The following is a 17,233-nucleotide window of genomic DNA, read 5'->3' as shown; positions in this document are numbered from 1 at the left end:
AGGGGGATTGGGGAATTTTAGGTATTGGGAGGGTAGCTTCCAATTTTATTAAAAAAAAATTTGTTGGTTTTTTTTTTGGGGACACACCTGGTTGTGTTCAGAGCTTACTTCTGGTTCTGCAATCTCTACTCTTTTGGAACTTAACAGTCTAACTGGGAAATATATAATGGAAAATTAATGTAATGAATAATAAAATATACAGTGTGCTAGAAGGTAATAATAATGCTATGGGGAAAATAAAGCAAGGTAAGGGGGGTTGGGTATTGGGAGGGTAACTTACAATTTTTATTTTTTTTTTTTAAAGAATTTTTTTTTAATTTGTTTTGGGGTCACACCTGCTAGTGTTCGGAGCTTACTCCTGGTTCAGCATTCAGGGATCACCCGTGGCAGTTCTTGGGGGACCATCAGGGGTATTGTGGATTAAACCCAGGCTGGCTTGTGCAAATCAAGTGCCCTACCCTCTGTCCCATCTCCATGGCCCCTAGGTTACAAGGGCAGATAGGGTAAAAAGGTTAGTTCTTTTTGAGGAGGTGACTTTTGTTTTTGATTTGGTATTTGGGGGAGCAGTGCCACCCAGGAGGTACTCAGGAGGCCCAGGGTCCCCACTAGTGATTCTCAGGCAAGTGGAAGGTGCTCGGGGGACCATGTGGTGTGGTGCTGGGGATTTTGAGCCAGGGTCAGCCATGTGCCAGGCACGTGCCTTAAACCCTGTATCGTCCCTCTGGCCTTGTGAGTAGGTGACTTTTGAACAGAAACTTGGAGGAGTACTACATTTAGCCTGGGGAATATGTTATTTAACCATGGAGTTGGGGGCGGGGTGGGGAGATGCCAAAGGCATAGCGAGTGTTAAGGTCCAATGATGGGTGCGTGCTCGAATGATCCAAGGGCTGCGGGAAGGCCAGGAGGCAGGGGAGGAGCAGAAGCCTTGAGCTAAGGCCCCCGGGGACTGCGGATCAGATATTACAGGTACTGACCATGACTTGGCCTTTTCCTTTGAGTGAAATAGATTCTGAGCAGGGTAGGGTCCTTATCACACTTTAAGAATCTATCTCCGCTGCTCTGTTCAGAATAGATTCTTGGGAGAGACTGGGAGAAAGGGGGAGGGCAGTTGGGAGGCTAATGTAGCACCCTAGGCACAGATATGAGCAGAGGAAAGCAGTACACGAGAGTAATTTGAGAGTAGAACCACCAGAATCTGCTTATGAATTGGTGTGGGAGGTGGAGAAAGAAGAATCAAGGATGACTCCCCTCCCCCCCCCCAAGGATTTTGGCTTGAATAACTAAAGCAGTGGGGTCTCCCTTGGTTGAGATGAGAAACACAGCTGATAGAGTGGACTGGAGAACAGGCTAGGAATTCTGTTGGGGTCTTTGTGCTTGAGCACTCAAATGATGATTTTGAGTAGGTGGCTGGATTTGCAGGTGTGGGGGGTCAGGTCCAGGCCAGAGATAGAAATTGTTTTTCGGGTTATCATTATATCTATTGTACAGGAAGTTGCAAAGTTAGAGGATTATATGGGAGGGGGATTAATAGAAGTGGTGGGAGAAGAGCAAGATCCTTTGACCACCCCTACAATAAAGTAATGGGAAGAAGAGAAAGAACTGACATCAGAGAGGGATAGCACCGTAGCACCATCTTCCCGTCGTTCATCAGTTTGCTGGAGCGGGCACCAGTAACATCTCCATTGTGAGACTTGTTGTTACTGTTTTTGGCATATTGAATATGCCACAGGTAGCTTGCCAGGCTCTGCCATGTGGGCGGGATACTCTCGGTAGCTTGCTGGACTCTCTGAGAGGGACGGAGGAATTGAACCCAGGTTGGTCACATGCAAGGCAAATGCCCTACTCGCTGTGCCATCGCTCCATCCCAGAGAGGAATATATGAAAAAAATAAAGAGTACGATATCCCAAATTGTAAAAGAAAGTGATGTCCAGGAACAGGTAAGTGATGGATGATATCAAATGCTGCTGACCGATCTTGTAAGCTGGAGACTGACCATTTGCTGTCGTTTTCTGTAGCTATCCTGCACATCACTTACAGTGTCTTGCTAGAACCAGAGCTGCTTAAAGGCAGACATAGCATCTGATTTGTAAGTTTCGTTGGAACCACTGTAGACATTCAGGAAACAGTTGATGAATGAATGTGCAACTTAATTACTTTCTGCCCTGCTTTGGAACAGACATCTGCAGGACTGTGGAGGATACTGTCAGGATTGGCAGGAGAAACCAGTTTCCTGCCAAGATCTGTGCCTTAGCTTTGAGCTGTTTATTATAGAAGGCTTACTAGACATCTTAGTAGACTGGAACCATTGAGCTGCTTTGAATTCTAGACTTGATGGCTTAGTAAGTTGAATTTGCAGCAGTGGTTCTTTTTGTGTTTTGTTTTGTTTGGGGAGCACACCTGGCAGTGCTCAGGGGTTACTCTTGGCTTTGCATTCTGGAATCACTCCTGGAGGGCTGAGGGTGGGGGGGATCACATAGGATGCTGGGGATCGAACCCAGGTTAGCCGTGTGCAAGGCAAGCACCTTACCCACGAGACTATGGCACCGGCCCCTGCAGTGATGGTTCCAGTTATTCTATATGGCATGATGAATTTTATATAGGCTAGCTGGAAATAGTAAAAGGGATAGTTTGCTCATACTGAAAGTCAGAAAAACGGGTTTTTTGTTGTTGTTGTTTTCTTTAAAATGTCTCTAAATGAAAAAAAAAAAGTAAGTTTTAGGTCACACCTGGTGGTGCTCACACCCCAGTATTTTTTAAACTGAAGTAAACAATTAAAATAAAACCTCGGAGGGCAGAGGACGTTTGCCTTGCACGTGGCCAACCCGGGTTCGAATCCCAGCATCCCATATGGTCCGCTGAGCACCGCCAGGAGTAATTCCTGAGTGTAGAGCCAGGAGTAACCCCTGTGCATTGCCAGGTGTGACCCAAAAAGAAAAAAATAAAATAAAATAAACCCTCAAAAAATAAAAATAAAACTTCAGAGGGGTGGTGGTATTAGAAAGAAAAACAACCGGCAAGGCAAGAGGGTACAACTCTGCCAGAGAAAACAAAGGCTAGAGTTTGAGGAAAAACCGTGCTTCTTGACACTCTGGACTTTGATACTGTGTTTGTGTGACAGGGTGCAGGTTTTGTATGATTTTTATTCTTATTTTCCACGGAACTCAAGCAACTCCAAGTAGTTCAGGTCAAGCAGGCAGGGGGCAGGTGGGTTGTGTGTGGTGGCAACAGAGCTAACCCCTGGGTCTTGTTTGCCACGTTTTGGAGCTTGAATTTTAACCGACACTCAGTGGCGAAGAGGAAAAATGGGAGTAGTCGATTGATTCCTTGTCGATGAGATTTTCGGGAATTTAATTTGACATCTGAGTGTAATGTGACTTGTAGGATGGTGAAGAGAGAGACAGGAAAGCTAGCAAGATTGTTGCATTATTCATGATTGAAGCAATGAAAATTGAAGCAAAAAAAAAATTAAAATAGATTTGAGAGGGTGTCCAGGCTCTTGGCTGTTTGTGAGGTCTCTATTTCAAAAAACAGTTTTTTCTTCCCTTCCGAGACTGAGTAGAGTGGTAGCTGACGCCAGACGTAATAGCCCAACATTATTGCCTTTTCAGAAAAAGGCCATTTATGGGCTTGTTTTTTTTGGTTTGGGGTGTTTTTTGTTTGTTTGGGGGCCACACCCAGCAGTGCTGAGGGCTTACCTCTGGTTCTCGACTCAGTGATCACTCCTGGAGAGCTCAGGGGACCATATGGGGTGCTGGGGATCAAATCCAGGTCTGCTGCGTGCAAGGCAAATGCCCTGCTCACTGTACTACCTCTCTGCCCTTGCTGGTTTGTATTTAACAAAATAGAATGACTGTAACATAAATTATCTACAACCAAAACAGTTTATTTTCTTCTTCCACTATGTGGACAAGTTTCTTCTCTACCCCGGCTAAATTACCCCTCCTTTCTTAATTTTTATTTTCCTTTTTGGGTCACACCCAGCCAGGCACAGGGGTTACTCTGCACTCAAGAATTACTCCTGGCAGTCCTTGGGGGACCATATGGGATGCTAGGAATCGAACCCGGGTCAGCTGCATGCAAGGCAAACACCCTACCCGCTGTGCTATTGCTCCAGCCCCATAAATTACCCTTCCTTGGTCTGTAACTGTTGCCTCATTGAGCTCAGTGCATCCAAAGAAAGGCTCCAGTGTGTCCAGACGGCAGGCTCACAGTGGGATTAGACAGTGGGTTCAGACAGCGGCCCAGACGGTGGGCTCAGATGGTGGGCTCAGGCAGTGAGCTCAGACAGCCCGTTCAGACAGTGGGATTGATGGTGGGCTCAGACAGCCGGCAGACAGCAGGCTCAGACGGCGCGCTCAGACGGCAAGTATCTAGTATTTTCAGAGCATGAGGATCTCAGGCACAGTGTCTGGGGTGGCCTTGACTGCTGGTGAGTTACCCATGTACCACCAGTGTGTTCTACCCTCTCCCCGAGTCTGTCACCCCCTAATCATATTAAGGCGACTTGTCAAAAAAAAAATCACAGAAAAACTGCTATAAAAGTCCTATTCAGGGGCCGGGGCAATAGTACAGCGGGTAGGGTGTTTGCCTTACACGCGGCTGACCCGGGTTCGATTCCCAGCATCCCATATGGTCCCTCGAGCACTGCCAGGAGTCAGCCCTGAGCATCTCCGGGTGTGACCCAAAAAGAAAAAAAAAAAGTCCCATTCAGTGCAGCACGTAGTACAATAGGATATGGGAACAGCAGCAAATGAATGAATAAAGAAATTGTGGTATATATACACAATGTTGCTGGAGAGAAAGAGAGAGAGAGAGAGAGAGAGAGAGAGAGAGAGAGAGAGAGAGAGAGACTGAGAATCTTGCAGTTTGCTGCAACTTGGATGGAAATGGAGGTTATCACATTAAGTGAAATAAGTCAGACGGCAAATCCAAAATGATCGCACTCATCTGTGGACGACAGAGAGACAAAACAAGTGAACAGACAGTATCGAATGATGACAAACCCTTGACGTTGGATTATAAGCCTGAGATTGCCAAGCAGTGGCGGCAGGACTGAGGGGAATGAAGGCCATCCTAGAAGTGACATGGTGACAGTGGTGCAGGGACTCGGGCATCTGGAGGAACTGATTGAAATGATAAGCACGTCGAAACAATAAACTTACTGTTATGATAAGTTTACCTACGGTATAATAAGTTATAATTTAGTTATTATTATAATAAATTATAATACAACGTATAGTAGTTCAGAGCTCTATCTATTAATGTTTTGCTGGCTTTTTTGACTCTCAGAACTGGTTAAGAAATGACAAAGTGCATGGGCTGGAGTGATAGCACAGCGGGTAGGGCGTTTGCCTTGCACGTGGCCAACCCGGGTTCGATTCCCAGCATCCCATATGGTCCCCCGAGCATGGCCAGGGGTAATTCCTGAGTGCAGAGCGAAGAATAACCCCTGTGCCTGGCTGGGTATGACCCAAAAAGCAAAAAAAAAAAAAAAGAGAGAGAGAGAGAGAAAGAAATGACAAAGCGCTTTAAATAAGAAGCCTCCCTGTATCTTGCTGTGAGTGCACTTAGGGACCAGGCAGTGCCCTGGAGAACGAGGGGCCCATGTTTCCACCCCACTAATGTCTGTGGAACATTAGAGAAATGCTCTGAGAAATAAAGAAGTGAGCGGGGGTGTATGTGTCACTTACATGTTACTTGATTTGAAGTCACGTGTGTGTGTCTGTCTTGTGTGCTTTCTCCACAGCCATCCACACAGCTGCGATGGATATGCTGGGAGGGTCTGGCGTTGAGAGCCAATGTAGGAAAGTTGATATTATCGCAGATGCTGCATATTCCATTTTCAAAAAGCCCAAGACTTTTACTGGCAACTTTATTATTGATGAGAATATTTTAAAAGAAGAAGGAATAAAAAATTTTGATGTCTATGCAATTAAACCAGGTAATGTTTATCGTTTTAAAACATAATATGACAAATGTGGGGCTGGAGAGATAGCTCAGTGGGGAGGGTTTTTGCCTTGCACACGTACGACCCGGGTTCGATTCCCAGCATCCCATATGGTCCCCCAAGCACCGCCAGGAGTAGTTCCTGAGTGCAGAGCCAGGAGTAACCTCTGTGCATCACTGGGTGTGACCCAAAAAGAAAAAAAAAACATATGACAAATGTGTTTTTCCCACTTTTTCTGCACTCAGCACATCTGTGCCGTATGCTTGTTGGTGTGTTTGTAGAATTAATATGTTCTCCTGAAAGCTTTCTTCCCAATGAAAGGGAAAAGTCACAACTTTTAAAAAGACATAACTTTAAAAAGAAGGAAAGGAAAGATAGGAGATGAAGTTTTTCAAAGTGTTCAACAGAGACAAAATATCCCATCAGCACCTAGCCATTCTCAAATGGTGAAACTTGAAATACAAATGAGTGAGTCTAGTTCTGATTGGGCCCTCCCCAGAGGTGATCACGAGGACCAGGGCATCCTCCAGAGACCGTGAGGTGCTGGAGACTGGACCAGGATGGCCGCACATAAAGGCATCTGCCTTCACCTCTGTACTGTGTCTCCAGCCTTGAAAATTAATATTTAAAGTTGGTCTTAACAGTTACAGAGTGAATGTTTTATTTCATGATATAGAGAAAGAGATATAACAATAGTTTTTTTTAAATAAAAAATAAAACAAGTTTAAAAAAAATCCTTTTTTGTTTTGTGGTGCTGGGAATTGGACCCAGTTCTCATGCATGCAAGGCAAGCACTTTGCCACTGAGCCATGTCCCCAGCCCTTTTCAAAGCCCCTTATTGAGGTGAGGAGGGGGCGGTTGGACCACACCTAGCTTGCTCAGGGCTTACTTCTGACTCTGTGCTCAGGGGTCACTCCTGGTGGGACTTGGAGGGACCTTATGGTACCAGGGATCAAACCCAGGTCAGCTGCTTGGAAAGCAAGTGCCCCACCCTCTGTACTAGCTCCCCAGCCCCTCGAATCCTTTCTAAGCCAGTGGACGATTTCCAGCTGTTTGTCTGAGTTGCAGAAGGATGGATGGTGAAGGTGCGTGAGCAGACGTGTGTACAAGGATATGATTCGAGAAGCTCTAGTGAGGTTGTTTTTGCAAGTTCCCCTTGCTCAGAAATCACTGATCACTGTCATCCCGTTGCTCATCGATTTGTTCGAGCGGGCACTAGTAACGTCTCTCATTGAGAGACTTATTGTTACTGTTTTTGGCATATCCAATACGCACAGGTAGCTTGCCAGGCTCTGCCGCGCGGGCTCGATACTCTCGGTAGCTTGCCGGGCTCTCCGAGAGGGGCGGAGGAATCGAACTCGGGTCGGCCATATGAAAGGCGAATGCCCAACCGCTGTGCTATCGCTCCAGCCCTACTCAGAAATCATTCTTCTCTAAAATTGAAGATGAGGACCAGAGCGATAGTACAGCAAGTAGGGCACTTGCTTTGCATGCGGCTGACCTGGGTTTGATTCCCAGCATCCTTTATACTCCCCTGAACATTGTCAGGAGAAATTCCTGAGTGCAAAGCTATTAGTAAACCCTTAGCATCACTGGGGGTGACCCGAAAATCCAAAGAATAAAAAAGAAAAAGTAAAAAAGATTGAAGATGATAGTGATGGTAGTGCATTTTCTACTTTGTGAAATATATCCACAATTATAGATATAATACTTTATAATAGACAGTATAACTATCATTTAGTTATGTTTATTTGTACTAAAGTATGTATGTGTATTATATATGTATATGTGTATATATATATGAATGTGTTTATTATTTGTATCATAGGTTGAACCCAGGGCCTCATTCTGCAAAGCATTAAAAGTATAAATATACACTTTTATTGTATATTTATGTATATAGATACATAATGTATATTTATGTATGTATGTGTGTGTGTGTGTGAGTTGAGGCCACAGCTGGCATTGCTCTGGGCTCACTCATGGCTCTGTACTCAGGAATCGCTCCTAGCAGGACTGGGATGGCAGGAATCGAATCCGGGCTTGCTGTGTGCAAGATCACCGGCTGTACTACCACTCCAGCCCTCTAAAAGTATTTTAATAGTATTCATTATAATAGTATTCGTTATACTAAGCACCTAGGTGACAGCAGCCAAATGTTTATTTTTGTGTGCATCGTGTTTGACTCTTCAGTCTGAACCAGAATGAATTGAATCGCTCTTAACTGTCTCACAGAGCACTTTTGTGTGCTGTCTCTGTGTACCCTTCATACTGATGCTGTGAGGGAAGCAAGTACTGTTTACTGATGAAGAATATGGACTTTGGTCTGAGAATGTCGCTCCCTGCATGCTTCGCCTGCCTGAGGCCCTGACTGATCGAGGACACTCTCCCCTCCCGCCCCCAGAGAGAAAGAATATGCCATTTAGGAGAAGTCAACAGCACTCAGATGGCCGCTTAGCCCCTCACGAGCTGTGCAGCTTAAAACGCATTGCCCACTCTGTCTGCGCTCTGCCTCCTGGTAAAATTCAGGAAATGGTACCTTCCATGCAGGATTTTTAAGGAACTAAATGCAGTAATGTGTTTGATGTGCTTGGCATAGTGCCAGGCATGTGGTGCCGTCTCAGAATTCAGTAGTGATGATCTGTAGTGGGGAAACAGGCTCAAAGAGGGACTGAGCCGCTGCCACCGCTAATGAGCGGCAGACGCTGAACCACTTCCAGGTGTTCTGGGCCCTGGGACAGTGCAATGATCACTTTAGGTTTTTAAAGACACAGAGTCGCTCTCCACAGGAATTTAAGTCTGAATGAAAAAGTGAGCATTAAGAACTTTGTATGATTCGATGGTAATAGTACTAGGTGTATCAAAGGCCAGGGCATTCCTGCCCGCCAGTTTTTAAATTTCCTGTGAGGGAAAAGAGAGATGGGAAATGAGTTCTTCCTGAGGAGTCCCCGTCTCTCTCTCAGCAGACCAAATAAGACCTGAAGGATGGAGGGAAGAGGGTTGCCTGGATGGGTGAGAAAGGCAAAGGCTCCTGAGAGCGCACTTAGGGGCTGGTGACTCTGATTGAATCTTCAAGGTGCATTTGCCATAGGAAAGGAAGGAAACAGGATTGTTTCCTTCCTTGGGGAAGGTGGGGAAGGTATCTGAACATAACAAAGGTCTAGTGGTTTGACAGATCTCCTGGGAGTCTCATTGCCAAAGAATGAGTGATTACTGAAATTTAAAAAACGGACAAAATACTTAAGAGGTGTTAAATTTTTCCTTATAGTTTAACTTATTGTACTAATGTGATTTTTCTCGGTATCTCATTTTTCAGGCCACCCGTTGTTACCAGATTTCTTCTTAGATGAGTTCCCAGATACCATTTCCAAGAAAATGGAATCGCGTGGTAAGAGATAGACCATGTTCTCGGCAAAGAAATAAAGATACTGTCTTAATGTGTTTTCTACCAAATACAGGATCGGACATTTCTGCCTTCTGCTTTTATTTTTTTATTTATTTTTTTTTTTTTTTGCTTTTTGGGTCACACCCGGCGATGCTCAGGGGTCACTCCTGGCTCATGCACTCAGGAATCACCCCTGGCGGTGCTCAGGGGACCATATGGGATGCTGGGATTTGAACCCGGGTCGGCCGCGTGCAAGGCAAACGCCCTACCCGCTGTGCTATCACTCCAGCCCCTGCCTTCTGCTTTTAAACCTGTTTATTGTTTCACGGTTTGTCTTTTGTAATGGGGACTCATTTACTTTTTACCCCCATGCATTTTCAAAATTTAATGTGAGAACTGTGATTTGCAAAATTATTGACAGTCAGGTTTTAGGCGTGTAATGTTTCAACACCATTCCCACCACCAGTGTCCACTCCCCTCGGCCAGTGTTCCCATATTCCCTCCCACCCCCACCCCCACCCCATCCTCACCTTGACGTCACAGAGTTCCAGGGCTTGCAGCTTAGAGCTGATGTTTTCAGTGTCGCTGAGTCTGTGTTGGGATTTATGGCTACACCACTGACTCATAACCACCGCTGCCACTGATGCCCTGATGCCTGTTCCTTCCCCGTTGCTTCCCCTTCTCTTCTTCCCCTCCACCACCCCAACTTGATTTCTTTCCTTCTCTGTGCTTCTGTCTAAACACTGGGCTCTTTAAAAAAAAAAAAAAAGAGCTCCCTTCCCCATTGGTTTTTGTTGTTGCCCTGTCCAGGGGTTGTGCACACGGGGTTGGAGTGCTTGCACACACTTGTGTGGTGCTGGCAGTCACAGCCTGTGCTGTGCTGTCCCGGGTCCCAGTTTGTGCTCAGTGTCGTGGAGGGGATCGGGGGTGGTGCTGGATAATGACTCCCGGTCTCAGTCTTGCTGGGCTGGTGCTTCCCCTCCTCCCCCAGCTGCTCCCCAGGTGCGCCCCCACCCCGCCCCACAGCATTTTTTAGTTTTAACTAGACAAGTAGGACTTAATCTAGCAACAAGACTTTTTTTTTTTTTTTTTTTTTTTTTTTTGCTTTTTGGGTCACACCCGGCGATGCACAGGGGTTACTCCTGGCTCTGCACTCAGGAATCACTCCTGGCGGTGCTCAGGGGACCATATGGGCTGCTGGGAATCAAACCCGGGTTGGCCGCGTGCAAGGCAAACGCCCTACCCACTGTGCTATTGCTCCAGCCCCCGAAACAAGACTTTTTGAAAAAAACAAACAAACAACCTTTACTCATAAGAAGGTCTTAATAACCTCTTTTCATATGGTTCAGTAATTCCCAATGGTGGAGTGCATGCCTCCTGTGTGTGAGGCCCCGGGGTCTGTCCCCAGCAACATCACACTCACACATGTGCACACACGGAATTCTTTTCAAAATAATAAACACTCTATTAAAGATTTTCTTCCTTTTTCCATCCCTCCCTCCCTTTTTCCCTCCCTTCTTCCCTTCCTTCCTTTCTTCCCTCCTCCTTTCTTCCTTTATCCCTCCCTCCCTCCTTCCCTCCTTCACTCCCTCTCCCTCTTTCCCTCCCTCCTTCCTTTCTTCCCTTCCTCCGTTCTTCCTTCCTTTTTTTTTTCTTTTGGCGTGGTTGGGGGGCCTAGAGGCCATAGCCAGCAGTGCTCAGAGACTCTTCCTGACTGTGCTCAGGAAGGACCTCTGGCAGTGCTCAGGGCACCCTATGTGGTGCCTCAGGTAGGATTGGGGTGGGAGGGGGAATGGGTAGAAATTCAAACCAAGCTGGTTTCTGCAGACGAGTGCAAGCAAGTGCCCTACACTTCCTGTACTTTCTCTGGCCCAAGAGTTTCATCCTTTTCCTAGTCTTTAGAGATTCATGTTGACATGTTTTATTTGAGGACTGATGCGTCACATCAGAGTGCATCTAACCCAATGTTGGGGCTTTGGCTCTGTGACTGTTTCATGGGAATAACTAACTTTATAGGCAGTTTTGACTTGACTTTGTTTTATTTTTATAATTTGGAAACAACAAACGCCTGAACTGATGTGGAGAAGCGCTCAGGAATCACTCCTGGCTGCGTATGGGGACCAAGCAAGCCCCGGTAGGCCACGGGCAAGGCAAGTGCGTAAGCGCACTGCACTGTCTCTCCGGCCCCCGGTCTCTGTATTTTGGCATAATGCCACGAGCTTGCTAAGAGATGTCAGAGGAAACGCTCCCTAGTGAGCATCCAGGCGAATTTCTGCTTTAGTAACGACGGCCATGAAGGGCTGGGACTGTGGTCCAGCTCACCTTACACGTGGGAGGCCCTGGGATCAGGCACTTCGAAGAATTAGAATATATATGCATCTCTCTAGCTTTCTATATTCTGTGTGGCTGGAGGGCGAGCTTAATGGGTTAGAGTAGAAGCTGCGCATGCAGGAGGCCTGGGCTTGATCCCTGGTGCCACATGGTCCCCCAGGCACCACAAGGAGAGGTCTCTGGAGCACCAACCATGTGTGTAAGGTGTGGTTTCTCCTCCACCCTGCCCTACACCCCCCCCCCCAAAAAAAAAGGCTGTGCTGCATCTGGGTACTTAAATACTGAATCGCCAAATGATTATAGAGTGGTTTTTTGGTTTTGTTTTGTGTCCTGAGGACCACCCTGGCAAAACCAAATAAATTTGGTTTTGTATCAGTAAAGGTTTGATTTATATACTTATTTTATTTTTTTGTTCATGTGGTTTGGGGGCCACACCCGGCTGTGTTCAGGGTGCTCCCAGGACCAAATGGGGTGCTGGGAATCAAACTAGATGAGGTGCTGTGGGTCGAATCCAGGCTGGCCGTGTGTTAGGCAAGCGCTTTACCCACTTTACTTACTATGTCTCTGGCCCCGGTATACCAATTTTATATCAATTTATGGTTAAAATGTTTCTTATGCAAAAAGAGGTCTCAGTGGGAGATGTTTAAGAAGGCCTGCTTTAGGGGCTGGAGCAATGGCAGGGCAGGTAGGGCGTTTGCCTTGCACGCAGCCGACCCGGGTTCAATTCCCAGCATCCCGTATGGTCCCCTGAGCACCGCCAGGAGTAATTCCTGAGTGCAGAGCCAGGAGTGACCCCTGTGCATTGCCAGGTGTGATCCAAAAAGCAAAAAAAAAAAAAAAAAGAAGGCCTGCTTTAAACAGTGGCTTTCAGCCTTTTGACCCCCAGGCTACAAGCTATTGAAACTTCTGCTTTTGATCATTGGTTATAAATTGTAGTTGGTGATCCCAAATATGGCCACATAACTGAACGTGGGGAATAATTAAAAAAAAATCATGCGTGGGGCCGGAGTGATAGTATAGCAGGTGACCTAGCACACAGCTCACCCAGGTGTGATTTCCTGTGCCCTGCCCTACATGATCCTGGGCTCTTCCAGGAGTGATCCTTGAGCACAGAGCCAGGAGTCCGCCCTGAGCGCCACTGGGTGTGGCTCCTACCACCAACAAACAAAGTGACAACGCAGATGCCAAAAATCAGCTCAAAATCTACCATATAAATCAGTCCGAGGTGTTTCTGGCAGTGTTTGCCTGTGTTGCATTTCTCAGGCAAAAAAAAGGGCGAGACAGGTGGTAAAAGAAGCCCTGCTTCTTTTCATCATCATGATCATCATCATCATCCTGTCGATTTTCTCAATCAGTCTCAGTCCCATGTCCTAGCCCTGAGATTTTAGAAGCCTCTCTTTACTCATCCTTCCCAACGGTGCCTCATTGGAGGCTCTTTCAGAGTCAGGGAAATGTGACCCATCATTGTTACTGGTTTTGGCATATGAAAACGCCATGGGGAGTTTGCTAGGCTCTGCCATGTGGGCAGGATACTCTCGGTAGCTTGCCGGGCTCTCTGAGAGGGAGAACTAGGCTATGAGCTATAAGCTTCTTTTACTGCTAAAAATTTTACTGCTAAAAATGGTCAGGACAAGTTTCCTCCAGACCTTTAGCAATTTTTGTTTGTTTTTGGGTCACATATAAACTTTTAAAGCATATATTCTTTTTCTTTTATCAGTGCTGGGGACTGATCCTCTAGGCTACATTCCTTTCCAAATGCCAATATTTTTTCTGTTACTTTGCTTTTTGGGGGCTATGCTTGGAGACACATTATCTCCTGTACTGATTCTCTGGCCCTAACCTGTGTTGTTGTTGTTGTTTGTTTGTTTTTTGAGTCACACCCAGCACCAGCAGTGCACAGGGATTACTCCTGTTACTCCTGGCTCAGCACTCAGGAATTCCTCCTGGCGGTGCTCAAGAGACCATATGGGATGCTGGGAATTGAACCTGGGTTGGCTGCATGCAAGGCAAATGTTCTACCCGCTGTGCTATTCCTCCAGCCCCTGGCCCTAACATTTTGTTTTTTTAGTTTTTATTTTTGGGGAGCCACACAGCGGTATGTAGGGCTTATTCCTGGTTCTGTGCTCAAGGGTCACATTTGGCTGTGCATATCTTCATGGCCCACCAAAACCTATATTCTTAGGCTGGGATGTGAATCAGCACTAAAGTGCAAGCCCCGAGTGCATGAAACCTTGCTTTGATCCCTGTCATTGGGGGAAACACATATCATGTTTATATTTTGAAATTTTTTTCATAGGTAATATTTCATTATTTTTATTATTAAAAAAATCTTACAGTTTAGGTTTAGTTTGCATGTTTAGAATAGAGTTAATCTTTTTTTTGGGGGGGTAGGGGGTCATACTTGGTGATGCTCAAGGGTTACTCCTGGCTCTGTGCTCAGGGATCATTCCTGGCTGCACTCAGGGCACCATATACAGCAACAGAGGAGTGATCTTGGGTCTGCCATGTGCAAGGCAAGCGTGTGACCGCTGTACTATTTCTCCAGCCCTAGAGTTAACTTTTATGGTTTAATATATCTCATGACTTCCCCTCACCACCTCCAAAGTGCCCAGCACCCCCATTTTTGCCCTTATAATGAAGTGCTTCCAGTACACTTCATTATTCCTCATTGTTCCACCTCATCACTCCCGCTACTTCCCTGGTATTCTTAGTTTTCATCCAAAGTCAAGGGTTTGTTATCACTTGGTGCTATCCGCCCCCTTATATTGTTTCTTTAAGTGCCACATCTGAATGAGAGCACCTGGTATTTGTCCCTGTCTCTCTGGTTTGTTTGCCTTCCATGATACCCTGAAGTTCTATCTAAGTTGCAGTCAGCCATATGATTTCATCTTTCCCTATGACTACATAGTATACCATTGTGTTTATGCACCTCAACTTCTTTATCTGTTTTGCTCTTGCATATTGTGGTTGCTTCCACAAAGTGCTGCAGTGAACGTACGGGTACACATATATATTTGGGGTTTTTTGGGGGAAAGGATGCTCAAGGGTTACTTCTGTGTTCAGGTGATGCTCAAGGGTTACTTCTGTGTTCAGGAATCACTCCTGGAGGTGCTTGGGGGTGTCAGGAATGGAGCCCAACCTTACCCTCTGTACTATCGCTCCAGTTCCTTTTTTCAAATTAAAGGGAATAAAAAAAAAAACCTGTATTCTTAACCAGGAAACTTAAATTGCTTTCCCAACACCTGAATACTTAAAATTTCTTTACATTAGCTTATTCCCCCCAGTAATCCAATTTATTAATTTATAATGAGGAGGTGCCGTCTCCTCGACTAAACCTGCAGTAGCTGTGATCAGCCTGTTCCTTCCCTCTGGGCATAATTACATAGGAAACAGAATCATAATCAGAGGGCTGTTATTTCATGACCATGGAATCAGAACAAGAGCAGTAAAATGTCATATGGATGTTTAGTGGCATTAAGCTTTGAAAAAGGAATGATTTTGCCTTTGGGATGGAAATCCGTCAAGTTCATTCATCCCTCAATCCGTCTGCATGTGACGGATGCCCTCATCCTTGACATCAGACTTCTCACATGCCTTTGGCTTTTCGTTCCCTATGTTGGAGAGAGAGCTTTATTTCCATAGCTCTTTCCTCTGCACCTCCCTGCTCAGTCAACTGGACTTCTTGACATTTTCTGTAGATTTGATCATGTGTTCATTTAGCCCTGTGCCTGTGATGTGGGATCTCAGTTAGTGCTTTCTTGGTCCAGATCTTTTAGATATTTATTTCTTTTCTTCTTCTTTTTTTTTATCCTTTTTTGTTTTTTGGGCCACACCTGGCGATGCTCAGGGGTTTCTCCTGGCTTTGCATTCAGGAATCACTCCTGGCTGTGCTAGGGGGCTATATAGAATACCAGGGATTGGGGCTGGAGCGATAGCATAGCGGGTAGGGCGTTTTGCCTTGCACACAGCCGACCCGGGTTGGATTCCCAGCATCCCATAGGGTTCCCCCGAGCACTGCCAGGGGTAATTCCTGAGTGCAGAGCCAGGAGTAACCCCTGTGCATCGCCGGGTGTGACCCAAAAACAAAAATAATAGAATACCAGGGATTGAACCCTGGTCAGCTGCTTGCAAGGCAAACACCCTACCCTCTGTATTTTTGCTCTCGCCCCCCTCAGATGTTGGTGTCATAGCTTATGTCTCAGAAGTCCATGTATCCCCTTCATCTCTGTAAATGGAGAAATTCAGCTTTCTGTTGCATCCATTACCTGATACACCAGCTAATGTTTAATTGTACCTTTTCCAGTATCTGTGCTATGTATATTTTTATAGACTACATATAGTAATTATGTAATAATTACTAGCTATGTGCACAATTTTAAGTTTCAAATTATAGTTTGTTGCTATTATTGTGGTACTCAGAGCTCATCTGGGTAGCGTTTGAGGCCAAGGCAGTACCCACTGGTGTTCTGGGTGGGGGAATCGTGAGGGATCTACCCCACATGCACCTCGGGTACCTTATCACTTGGGCTGTCCCTGGACTCACGCACATTGTTAAATGAATTCTTTCCCTTTTTTTGTCATAATAAAAGCAAAATCATTTATTCAATGGAATCTTCCTTTGGGAACACAGAGAATCCAGTTATCTATTTCTTTTAATTTAATTTTTTTGCAGTGGTGTTTATGTTGTGATCTTTCTTTTTTCTTTCCTTCTTTCTTTCTTTCTCTTTCTTCTTTCTTCCTTTCTTCCTTTCTTCCTTTCTTTCTTTCTTCCTTTCTTCCTTTCTTTCTTTCTCTCTTTCTTCCTTCCTTCCTTTCTCTCTTTCTTCCTTCCTTTCTTTCTTCCTTCCTTCCTTTCTTTCTTCTTTCTTTCTTTCTTTCTTTCTTTCTTTCTTTCTTTCTTTCTTTCTTTCTTTCTTTCTTTCTTTCTTTCTTTCTTTCTTTCTTTCTTTCTTTCCTTACCACACCTAGCAAAGCTCAGGGAATACTCTTGGCTCTAGGCTCAGGAATCACTCCTGGCAGTGCTTGGGGGACCAAATGGGGTGTCTGTGATGTCACCCAAGTTGGCCGCATACAAGCAAGTGCCCTGTCCACTGTACTATCTCTCCAGCCCCCTTTTTAACTTCTAGTTTAATTTTCTGTCTTTCATTATCATGTTAATGGTTTTGTTCCCAGTTGTTCTGCTTCTCCTGTGCAACGTTCTGAGTGTGGCCCCCATCTGTTTGCCCCTGCAGACATCCTCTCTTCCTGCTTCCATCTTTTTTGGGTTCTAGATCTTTTTATTTGTACTCCATGCTACTGAGAAGATTTTGTATAGTTTCTTTTCTTTATCGTTTTGGTAGGCTAGGAGGGAAATGAATACGTGCCTCTACCCAATCTTCTCTCCTAGACCTTGTCTTAATGTCCCAACGTTTACCAGAACGGGAAAGCTGCCCTGAATGAAGCTCTACACTTTGGTTCGATTATGTGTCATTTTGTCTCTGTTCCACATTGACTCTAATGTTTTTCTGTTTAATTTTTGCTACTATAATTTCAGTTTCTCATGTTTCCCATTTCCTTCTCATTTCAACTG

General features: G+C 45.4%; 1 protein-coding gene and 1 pseudogene across 1 annotated transcript in view; one reads left to right on the top strand and one right to left on the bottom strand.

The window, feature by feature from the left end:
* HSDL2 (hydroxysteroid dehydrogenase like 2) overlaps nt 1-17,233 on the top strand; it is a 71,518-nt gene that overhangs the window by 36,493 nt on the left and 17,792 nt on the right. The window contains exons 7-8 of the mRNA XM_055123653.1: nt 5,748-5,942; nt 9,265-9,336. Coding sequence (XP_054979628.1) covers nt 5,748-5,942; nt 9,265-9,336 — 267 coding nt within the window. The remainder of the gene's footprint in view (nt 1-5,747; nt 5,943-9,264; nt 9,337-17,233) is intronic.
* On the bottom strand, nt 16,996-17,120 carry LOC129400932 (small nucleolar RNA SNORA36 family; annotated as a pseudogene).

Source organism: Sorex araneus, chromosome 1 (genome assembly GCF_027595985.1).
Source record: "Sorex araneus isolate mSorAra2 chromosome 1, mSorAra2.pri, whole genome shotgun sequence".
NCBI classification, from domain to species: domain Eukaryota; kingdom Metazoa; phylum Chordata; class Mammalia; order Eulipotyphla; family Soricidae; genus Sorex; species Sorex araneus.
The sequence above is the reverse complement of the archived record's forward strand: the minus strand, read 5'-3'. Positions and strand labels throughout refer to the sequence as shown.